The sequence below is a fragment of the Mustela nivalis genome (genome assembly GCF_964662115.1).
Source record: "Mustela nivalis genome assembly, chromosome: 16".
Lineage (NCBI taxonomy): Eukaryota > Metazoa > Chordata > Mammalia > Carnivora > Mustelidae > Mustela > Mustela nivalis.
The window spans coordinates 66,399,627-66,410,695 of NC_139035.1; the positions used below are offsets into that span (position 1 = coordinate 66,399,627).

Here is an 11,069-nt window from a genome sequence, read left to right on the forward strand (position 1 = left end):
GGCTCCTAGCTTGTCACTGCGACACCTGACAGTGAGGTTCCTAGAACATCAGAAAGGAGATGTGACTCGTGAGATGGTGTAAAGACAGAGGACAGGCCCAAAGCAGGAGAGGCCCCGTGTCCTTGGCTCTAGGAGGGGACTCTGTGCCTGGCCACAGCTGACACTGGCCAGCAGAGTGGCCCAGGCTGAGTGGGAGCGCAGGGACAGAGGTCAGGGGTTTTAGGGGTGCAGGCTGGGGACGGGAGAGCACCAGCTGGTTGTGAGCACAGGGACGGGGTCTCTCCGGCACTGGGCCTCCTAGAGGGGGGCTGTTCCCACACTTACTCTATAGTTATCTCCTGAGGCCCCTGCGGGTGCTGAGCTAAAGGGAGAGATCGGAATGGGTTCCTCTAGCTGGAGGTTCCAGGGCTGGAGAAGCCCTGCTTTGCTTTGCTGTGGGAGGAGCCTAAGGGTCTTCTGATACTTTTCCTCTCTCTGCTCTGGTGTTTCCTGTGCAACCTCACAGGCCCAGGCAGAGCCAGCAGGGAGGCGGCCGGCCATGGGCGCCTGCTCAGAAGACCCCAACCTGTGCGGGGCCTCCTGGCTCCTGCGATTCACCAGCCTCCTCCTCAGTGAGTGGCCCGGGCCCCCCGGGAGGGAGGCGGCGGGGCGGGCAGGGAGGCAGGAGCTCCCGGGCTGGCTGGGGTCTGCGCTGAAGAACCGGACGGAGCAGCTCCGTGAGGACGGAGCACACGCGGTGCGCTGGGTCAGAGCCCCGGGGTGGACAGAGGGAACAAAGGGAGCTTTGGGCTGAGGCCAGGCTGGGAACCCCGACCCGGCTGCCTGGAAGGAATCCGTTCCCCCTCCCAGGGGGTGAGGCCGGGAGAGCCTGGAGCCTCCTGCGGAGAGGGATGGAGGAGACACAGGAGCGGGGCTGGGCGACCCGGGGTGGGGACGGACATCTCCCGCCCCTGCCGTGCACAGGGGACCGGCAGCCTCGGCAGCTGCCGTGTGCAGGAGGGGCCGACCCAGAGCCCCTGTCTGAGCTGGAGGGGCCGCGCTAGTCTGGCTCCTTGGGCAAGATGAGGCCCCGAATCCAGTGACATTCTGTTTGCAAGGGAAGGACAGGGGCCCCCAGAATTCAAGGGTCTGCGCCCACCTGCCGTGTGTAGGGGTGAGCCCGGAACGGGAGACTGCTGACCTCTGATCTGGGTGGGGCTACTTGGAGGGCAGCAGAAGGGGCCTCAAAAGAGAACTGAAAGACTGTATTAACAAGAGCCCCATTTTCTGGTTCTAACTTCATCAGAGTCCATGTGCTTCTGTTAAACAAATGAAATAAGAACAGAGGAGAAACCAGACCTCCAGAACCGTGAATCCCGGGGACGCTTGGGAGGCTGCTATGGTCTGTACTGTTTGCTGCGACACACCAGCCCCTCGGCTCCTGCAGCAATTCTAGGGAAATTCCAGAAACACGGGACACTTGGAAACAGGAGGATTACTCATTAGAAAATGACCTTTGCCAGTCATTGAGACCCTTTTTTTAACAAAATCACTTCCTGTTGGTAAATGCAGGCTTTCTCTTCTTTTCAGTCGGTTTAACTGGAGATACAAGGGGAAGTTACAGGATTCGCCTCCATAAAGATCAGGGTGAGAAGATTTTGTAAGAATGAAAGGAAGGATGACAGGGAAAGGGACAACATTTTAGGTTAATGGTTGAAAGTCAGATTTCGTCTTATTTATATAAATTCAGACTCTTGCTCACAGCCACCCGCCCCTGACCTTCTGCCCCTCCTTGGGGTCAGCACCTTCTGCAGATCTGAGCACTGTCGGGTCTTCCTCCCGTCCTGAGTGGGCTTCCAGCTTCTGGGCCGCTCCTCCCTCGCAGCCTGGGGGCTGAGCCTCCTCTGTCCCGGGTTCCCCCCTTTCCTGCAGGGGCCGGTTAACCCTCAGGTAGCCCCGTGTCCCCGCCCTGCCAAAGCCCACCGAGTACTTGAGTCCCCTCTCCCGGGACAGTAGCTGGAGGTGAGACCCCAGATCTGCTCAGACCTGGTGACCAGACAGCAGAGCTGGGAGGGAGGAACGTAGGGCCGTGCAGGGGGAGGGCAGGAAAGAGCAGGGACGGGAGGGTGCAGGTCATCGCCCTGCAGGGGAAGCGCTGGGCTGGGAGAGATGGAAGCCACCTCAAGGTCTGGTTCTGCCCTGGGTAACCTAGACCAGTCCACCCACCCAAGGGAGCCCCTCCTCTGTGAAAGGTCCCCTCAAGACCCTCCAGCTGGGACATCCTGGGATTGGGGTCTCTCTCTGGATGGGACTGTCCTGTGGCTTTTCCGAGGCCTCTGCTCCGTGTCTCCCTCCTGTCCTGCCCTCGTCCTGCGTCCTGACGGGGACGGACAGCCGGGGGTCTGCTTGGGGCCCCGTCAGCACCCAGACCCCAGGACCACCTGTGGTCACTTCCTCCGCCCTCCAAGGAGGAAAGGATGCATTTTCGAGGCTCCCTGCAGTCCTCGGACCGTCTGCTGTCTCTGTCTCTGCTCCTGAGCGGGGTCTGCCGAGCTCCCGCCCTGGTGTGTGGACCCCAGTGTGCAGGACCCGCTCAGGACAGCCAGATGCCGCGGGGACAGGGTTGGGGGGGAGTGTACCGTTGAGCAGCTCCTCGGGAACAGCCTGGCCGGAGCCGCGTGGCTGCTGCCCATGGTCGGCAGAAACGCCAGCGTCCATGTCCCTGTACCCTGGGACAGACCCCTCTGACACACACAGGGGTCACTAAGAGCGACATTGTGGGAACAACCCTGCGGGCAGGTTCTACCCTGGGGACAGATCTGCTGTCCCTCAGGGAGCCCCAGGCACTGTCCCCCTGTTGGAACAAGGGCGGCTTCTCTGACTCGGGGTTGGCGTCCTGTGTGCACCACACTCTGCGTATTTGCACACGAGATGGGCCCTGACCCAGGACTGGGTGGGGACGCGGGTGTGACGGACACTGTTGTTCCTCATGAGGAAATCCCGTCCCAGGAAGAGTCAGAGTCCAGCCCCCTCCAGGCCCCCAGGAAGCCCGATGGAACGACACAGATGTCCTGTGTGTGCGCGGGTTCGTCGTGTTTGTGGCCGACAGAGAGAGGACGCACGTCCTTCACGGTGCTGACTTTCAGGAGGACGCGCCCCCTGAATTTCTGCTTGACTCAGCCCAGAATCCATAGGATAGCGTTGAATGAGCCCAGAATACTGTCCAGTCACGAGACGACCGGCTGAGGAGAGGGGACAGGCACACACCGAGCGCAGGCGCGATAGATTGTTGTCACCTGCGCGCGGGAGGAGTTCCCGTCCTTCCTCCGTCTCCACCACTCTGCCCAGCAGCTCGGGGGACTCAGCCACCTGGGGACAGGGACGGGACAGGGACGGGACAGGGGCCTCGGAAGCCAGCTGCTGTGGACACAGCCAGGAGTGTCCTCTCGGTCAGGAAGGACCCAGCCGGACTTCGCCTCCCCGTGGCCGCCTATGGGATCGCGCCCTGGGTGTCTGTGTCCCAGGGCCCATCCCTGATCCCAGGAGGAGCCCCCGAGAGGGGCAGCTGGGGGAGAGACATGGGCTCCATCCTGAGCCTGGGAAGGTCGGGCTGATCCCAGAGCGCTTGTCAAGAACCACTGTGGTGGTGAGAGCAGCTCACACGGATGGGAACGCCTTCCTCTCCTGACCTCCTAGCGCCCATTCTGGGGGGCAGCACGGCTAGTACGTCCCCATCCCAGAGGAAAGGCCGAAAGCACGCGGGCCTCGTGGACTGCTCCCATCCACTTGCTCACGGGGACAGAGGACCTGTCTCAGGCCTCCCAGACCCTCCCCTCCAGGCCACCAACCGCCCTGCTGCACCAGACCTCCCCGGGTTGAGACCCAAGCACGGTCCCTGTGTGTCAGACTCAGAGCAGAACACTGAAGAAAGAAGGTTCCAGAAGGAAAGAAGAGAGGATTAGGAGCACACTCTGATGGGGGGGGGGGGGCTGATCTTTTTATGTGAGGGATAATCCGGGCAGCCTTACAGGATCCGCACGCGTAGCTGCGCGAGGACAATAGCAGGGACATTAGTCCGAGACAATGCTGAGATGCAAACCCAAAACTATTCATATTATTTTTCTAGAAAACAGGCTGATCTTATCAATATAGAACTAGCTCTGAGGTGCTAAAAAGAGAAACACAGGCACGGGCCGAGGACAGGAGCAGACCGCTCACAGCGGCCAGAGGACAGGAGCAGCTGTGGGACGTGGTGACCGGGTTCGTGTACGGAGAAATGCTCATTAGAATATGAGGTCACAGCACTTTCTCTTACCAATTTAGCAAAGATCAGAAAGTTCGGGGGGCACATGGGTGGTTCAGTGGGTTGGAGCCTCGGCCTTCGGCTTGGGTGGTGATTTTAGGGTCCTGGGATCGAGCCCCACATCGGGCTCTCTGCTCGGCAGGGAACTTGCTTCCTCCTCTCTCTCTGCCTGCTTGTGATCTCTGTCTGTCAAATAAATGAATAAAATCTTTTTAAAAAAAGAAAAGAAAGAAAGAAAGTTCGGTCACCGCGTGTTGGTGGGATAGCGGAGCATTACTGGGGGGACAGCTGCTGGGGTCGCTCTCAGGGGGGTGATGAGCAGGGTGTGTCAGAGGCTGAGACGGAGCTGCCTTTGGCCGATTCGACATTCCATGGGTTATCTCAGTGTCTACACACCCGCCTGTGAAGCACATACGTGCATGTTAGGCAGGCACACACTCACGTGTGACCCGTATGTCCTGGGTGTGAGTTCACGCACCCATGGCTGTGGACATGCCCCCCAGCTGATGTCCCTCAGTCCCTGTGTGCAGAGAATCCATCCCAAGCTGCTGGTGTTTGCAGGGACAACATCGATAGAACTGTCCCACGAGGAGGGAGCAAGAGCCCCGTTTGGGCCGTGGCAGCTGTTAAATGATGCACTTCCACGAGGGTAGACCCTGCAGACCCGTGGCCAGAGGCTGCCCTCCGTCCCTCCCCATGAGGGTCTCTACACAGCCCACAACACAGCGGCAGACTTCGTCACAGCGAGCAGGAGACAGGGTCACAGCACGACGCGGTCACACTCCTGTCAGACCTGCTGTCCCTGAGGGCCGTCCATCATGTTAACAGTGCTCTGTTCCTTAGAGGGGAGTCCCCAGGAGCGACCCACTTCCAGGGGCAGAGCTCACACGGCCTGTGGGCACGAGGGGTCTCTGCAGCCCCGTGAGAACCTGCCTCCTGCACAAATGCTCTCGGTGCTGCCCCCGAAAGGTACTTGTGCTTCAGATCCGAGATCTCCTGACATTCGTCCTCTCGCTGTCAGGGGTCAGGACACTGCAGGTGAGCAAGTTCCCGTGACCTGTTCAAGGGGACACTCCCCTGGGACCAGGAGGGTTTCCAGCCTCGCCTCGAACTCATGGCATCTCCTGCCTTCCCAGACTCAAGGGCGCACATGGGATGGATTTGGGGAAGATGGATTCTAGGGTTTCCTCCTTTATTCCTAATGAAAACCACCCATGTTTTCTGTGTCCTATGCCCTAGGTGTCTGCAGTGCTGTGACCCAGAGTCCTGGAGCCCCTGAGTCTGCAGTGGATCATTCTGGAAACCCTGTTCCTCTGAAGGGGATTCAAGGAGCTTCTGTGCTGTTTCTAGTGATCAGAAATCCAGAATTACTTCCAGAAGTCGAGCTGGAGAATATTACTTGGGGTGTTATAAATCAAAAACTGTACACACCCGTACTCCAAGTCAGTCCCAGGGGAGATGTTCCACGATGGGTCAACTTCCAGGACAAGTTCGAGAAGAGGGTCCATGTGGTCAACACAACGACCCTGAGGATGGACAACCTGACCCTTGAGGACAGTGGGCTGTACCGGGTTCAACAGTCCTATACAAGAGGAAGACAGTATCACCAGGATTTCCACCTGACGGTCTACGGTATGTGGCGGCCCCTCCCCCAGCCCCACAGCTGACCCCCTTCCTCTGTCCCTAGGAGTGTCCATGCACCCCGCTTGCAGGATTCCTTCCAGACCGCAGCCTTCGGACTCGATCTTCTCCCCAGAAATCCGATGCTGTGAGGTCAGCACAAGTGCAGGCAGAGCTGAGACTCACACCAGGGACGAGTCACGTCTGTGCTTCAGGAGGGAACACGGAATGGGGAGAAATGGGGATTTTGCCATAATACTCATTGTCCCCATAGGACTCAGGGTCCTTAGTGAGATTCTTACTGTCTTGTGCTGCTGTAACAGGTGACAGCACGTCAGTGGCTGACCACACCACCCCCTGGGGGTCCTCCTGGGCTGTAGGACGGGAGTCAGACCCCAGAGCCTCTACCATGAGGTCCAGGAGTCCGCAGGGCTGTGCTCCTCTCTGGAGGCTCCGGGGTAGGGGCACCAGTATCCCCTGGCTTCTGGACCCTTCCTCCCCCATCACAGGTGGCACTGGTGGGATGAGTCCCTGACACCGTGTCCCTCCCACCTTCTCTGCTGCCTCCTCCCACTTGTGAGGACCCTGTGATCACACGGGGCTTGTGTAGGGAATCCAGACCATCTCTAGTTTACAGTCAGCTTGTTTTCAACCTCAGTTCCCCTTTGCCATGGAACCTAAGACATCTTCAGGCTCTAAGGGTCAGCACATGGTCATGGTTGGGGGACACTCGTCACCTAGCAGGATCCAGAATCCTGCGTGTGGTTCTCCCCGCCCCGTCCCCTGGTCCTTCTCAGCCCAGCCCGAGTCAGCTCACTCACGGACTGCACGGTCCCCCTCTGAACCCCCACGGATGGAGGAGAATTCACAGGGTAGCCCTTCCTCAGACCCTCAGGGAGCAGCTCGCTCTCCCTGCGCCCCTCCCGCCTGCCCAGGGAGTCGTCCTGCTCCAGAGAGAGTGGCCTTCGAAGCCTCAGGACCCGGAGATTCCAAAGACTGACTCTCAGTCTGTCCCACGTTTTCCGGGGAGGACCCCAAGCTTAGTGCTCACTAGGAATGGCCTAGTGACTCCCACCGCGGTCTCTCCTGGTGCAGACTGAGTCTGATCTCTGGGCTTCCAGAGTTGGCCAGTGGCAGTCTATACCATGGATTGTGTGGTCCCAGGAACCCTCTGAGCAGAAAAATCAAGACCAGGACACAGAGAAGGACAAATCCTGTTCCTGACTTCTCCTTGTTCAGGGGGACACCCCACTCTCTCAGAATTCATGGATTATTGGGGGAACCTCCAACAACTATTTTCTCATGAGAGATTAGTAAGACGTGCTCAGTCTAGTGAAATCACATAGAGCTGAACTCAGTGGCTCTCTTCCTTTTTAGCCCCTCTGTATATTTGGGTCAATTCTCTGTGATCTGTAATGTGCAATCCCTGTCCTTAGGGGGAGGAAGCCAGAGCTTCAGGGAATCTGCAGGAAAAAGCAGGAGCTGTGATGTTCTCCACTCACCTGAGCCTCTGTCCTCTCATCCCTCCCTCACCAGAGCCTGTGCCCCGTCCCCAGATCCGGGCCACAGTTCTGTCCCTCACACCAGGCTGGTGCAACATCACCATGGAGTGTAACACCACGGAAACCAGGGAGGACCTGACTGTGTCCTGGGAGAGCGAGGGTCTCCCCAGGGAGCTGGAGCAGAGACCGGCCCCAGGACCAGCCCCCAACCCCTGGACCCTGGCTGTGACCCTGCCCCTGAGCGAGCCCAGCCCCAGCCTCACCTGTGTGGTCAGCAACCAGGCGGACAAGAAAGCTGCCTCCCAGGACCTTGGGCACGTCTGTGACCGCGGTGAGTGCACCTGCCAGAGGGGACGGACTCTCCCGCAGCTCAGGGTGAGGGTTCGCGGCTTCTGTCCCCATGTTTATGTCACCCCCTGCTGCTTGGTCACCCTGTCCAGGACACTGGCAGGAACATCCAACCTGCATCTGCCCTTCGGTGTCATTCCCATGCTGCTCATCTGAGGGGTCTGCAGGATTCAGGGCTCCGGGCTCCTCTGCCCGATTCTGGTCTCACAGACACACGTCACACCCACCTGCTCGCCTGCGTTCCCGATGTGTCCCGCTCTCCTGGGCTGCCAGCCTCTGCTCAGGCCCCTCCCTCTGCCCTCAGCCCTTCCAAGTCAGGAGTCCCCCACTCCCCACTTACTCCCATCCAGGGACCCCCTCCCTGCAGCTGGCTCTGGGGGCCTGTGAACAGAGTTTGCACAGGGCTCCGCAGCCTCGATGGCTCAGGGCCCTGCAGGAGCTGCTGCTGTCCTGCCCTCACACCTCGTCTCCTCTAAGGAGTGGTCAGTGGCCCCGCCCTGGGAGCTGATGCTCTGGCCCAGGATTAGTGTCCTGTGCCGGCTGAACCCCTGGAGGGCGGTGGCCATGTCTGCTGTTCCTTGGAATGCCTGTCCCAGCCTCGGCCTCAGGCCCTTTGCTCACTTTCAGCGTGTCCCTGAGTGAATGAATGAATGAATTAATGAATGACATGGTTCCCCGTGAGCCCCTCTCCCTCCATCCCATCCTCCACCAGCTGCTGGGGGACCTTCTGCCTCAGTATCCCTCATCCCAGAGGAAGCTCATGGCTCAGGGACCCACTGGGCCCTCTGGAAACAGGCTCCTGCCTCCCTCTCATCCTCCCACCAGGCTGCCCCTACATGGTCCCTCCCTGGCCTGCCCCAGGGGGTGCCGGCAGCTCCCAGGGCTAGTGACTTGTCACAGCCATTCCTGGTCATGGCTCTCTGTCCTGGGATGCATCACCCACCCTGAATACTGGGAAAATTCCTACTCCTCCCTTGCCCATCACCTCCCCCAGGAGGCCCTCCCTGATGACCTGGGTGCAAGGTGTAAGCTCTAGTTCCCTGGGATGGCTCTGGCCGGCTGCATCTGGCATGTGTCAGCCCTCCCCCTGCTGAGGGGCTCCTCAAGGACGGGCACCATGTCCTGCTGCTCTCAGCACCGCGGCCCCAAGCAGGAGCTCAGGAACCGGCTGAGTGAGAGCCTCTGCCATGCTCCTCCCTCTCGAGCTTCTGACCAGGTCCCTTCAGAGTCTCCATGTGCCTGGCAATGGGCGTCCTCAGTTCCCTGTTGCCTTAACCTTCCTCACTCTCTGTGCGATGGAAACATATCCACAAGGACAGACCAGTGCTGCCCACTTGCCTGGTATCTTGGCATCTGTGTGGTCGTGCTGCTGATCCTCGGAGCTGGAGCTGGGCTGTACCTTTGGAAGAGACGTGGAATGAAGCACGTGGAGCCTGGGAGAGGCAGGTTGCACTTCTCCTTCCCATGCCCAGACACCTCCCTCCCTCCTTGAACTCTGGGCTCCTTTTCAACAACATTTTGCTGCTCGGGGATTGTCCCTGCAGGAGGCTGGCAGGTGTGGCCATGGCCATGGAGGTCATGGGAGGGGGGGAGGGTACAGGCTTCCAGGCTGAGACTCAAGCTCCATCTGTGTGGGACTCGGGGGCAGGATCACAGGAGGAGCCCAGGGACCCGGATGGTGGCATCCACTATGCAGAGCTGAGCCAGCAGGAGTCTGGAGACCACAGGAACAAGGTGAGGCCAGGAGAGGAGGCATCTGGGTTCTCCCAAGTCCCTCTGTGCCTGGGTGTGTGCCTTCGATCCCAGTCATCTGCTGGCTTTTGTCTCCATGTATCTGTAACCCTTTCCAGACAACACAGTATTAACTTAAGAACATTCTCCTGGGGTCCATGCAGTGCTGGGCACTTGGGGTGGTCATGTCAGCAGCCCTGGGTCTGTGGGGGTCCCTCTGGGTCCTCTGCGTCCCTCAACTGTTCCAGGAACCCTCCGTGTGCATTCCAGGGTAGGGGAGAACCACATCTAGAAGAGGAGAAATCTCTCACTGCTGTCTACAGTGAGGTCCGCAGGCCAGGCCAGACCATGACCACGTTTTAACAGGAAGAAGCAGGAGAATCCCGCCGCGGGGACACCTGTCTTGTGAGCATGACACCTGCAGCTCTGGTCCTGCCTCTTCCCCCTTCCGACGTCTCTGAGCAGAGACTGGATAAATCCAGCACTTATTTCTGTGCTAAATCCTTGTGCACAAGCTCCCCGTGAGACACACACTGGTAGATCAGGGAAACTGAGTAAATAAATTGGTCCAAACCTGTTCAGGACAACTCAGCCTCTGCTATGTGACAACCTTAAACAGCCTCTGCTGTCCCCTCATCTGTTCAACATGAAACTGCCTTTCAGTCCTTCAGCCTCTGGGGCAAACCGTGGAGAATCCCAACATCCCCCCGGGCCCGTCGTGAGCACCGCAGCCGTCTGTCCTGCACTGAGAGCTCTTTACAGACAACGTGAATTCGTAGTCGTCCCTGCTTGCTGAGGGCGGGCTCTGGGACCCGCACTGTTCGGACATTCTGCTCGCTGCTAACTCACTGGGTCCTGCTGGACTCTCTGTGGAGTGGGGATCCTTGTGTCCACTTTACAGATCAGTAGAAGGAGCCAGAAAGGCTGACTCTCCAGGCCGCACGGTTGGGAGCACCGGAGTCAGGACTCAGCCCAGGGAACGGAGCCCCAGGCCCGTCTCTCCGGGACTCGGCTGGCTGTCCCACGTCCTGGCCAGCCTCCTTCTGTCCTGTCCTACTGGACAACAGGCCGGCTCCTACTGCTCAGCACAGGCAGAAGTTTCTAGTTCCTGACAATGAGCTTTAACTGACTGCACACAGTGACAGCCACGTCCCCTCTCTGCTGTCCCCACACAGGACACTGAGCTCTTCGGGGCTCAGTGAGGACTTTTCCTGCAAATCAGGGCCCTTCTCTGGGGACGTGTCGTCTCCTGCAGGCCTCTCTCTGGCTCGTCCCCCTGACCCTGCCGGCTCCTCCCCTGCAGCCCTCACCCGGTCCCCGTGCTGCCCCTGCTCCACACCTGAGCCCACACCTTGGCCTCACCTCACAGGGACCCTTAGAACACCAGGAGGTGACCCCCATGTGACACCATTGGTGCCCCTTTCCTGATCCAACCCCCTCTCCTCGAGTTCCCTGACAGCCACTCCCCTGGACCCGGGCCCACCTGCCGTCCTGCCAGACTCTCCGCCGTCCCCCCAGGGCCGCTCTTCGCTCACAGGGCGGTGCTTCCCAGGGTTTGGGCAGGACCCTTCCCATCCCCCGTGTCC

General features: G+C 59.4%; 1 protein-coding gene across 1 annotated transcript in view; it reads left to right on the forward strand.

Annotated features, from left to right (window-relative positions):
* LOC309850034 (uncharacterized protein) overlaps positions 1 to 10,062 on the forward strand; it is a 69,660-nt gene extending 59,598 nt beyond the window's left edge. The window contains exon 10 of the mRNA XM_082703168.1: positions 9,754 to 10,062. Within this exon, the coding sequence (XP_082559294.1) occupies positions 9,754 to 9,846 (93 nt within the window). The 3' untranslated portion in view covers positions 9,847 to 10,062. The remainder of the gene's footprint in view (positions 1 to 9,753) is intronic.
* Positions 10,063 to 11,069: the final 1,007 nt, after the last annotated feature.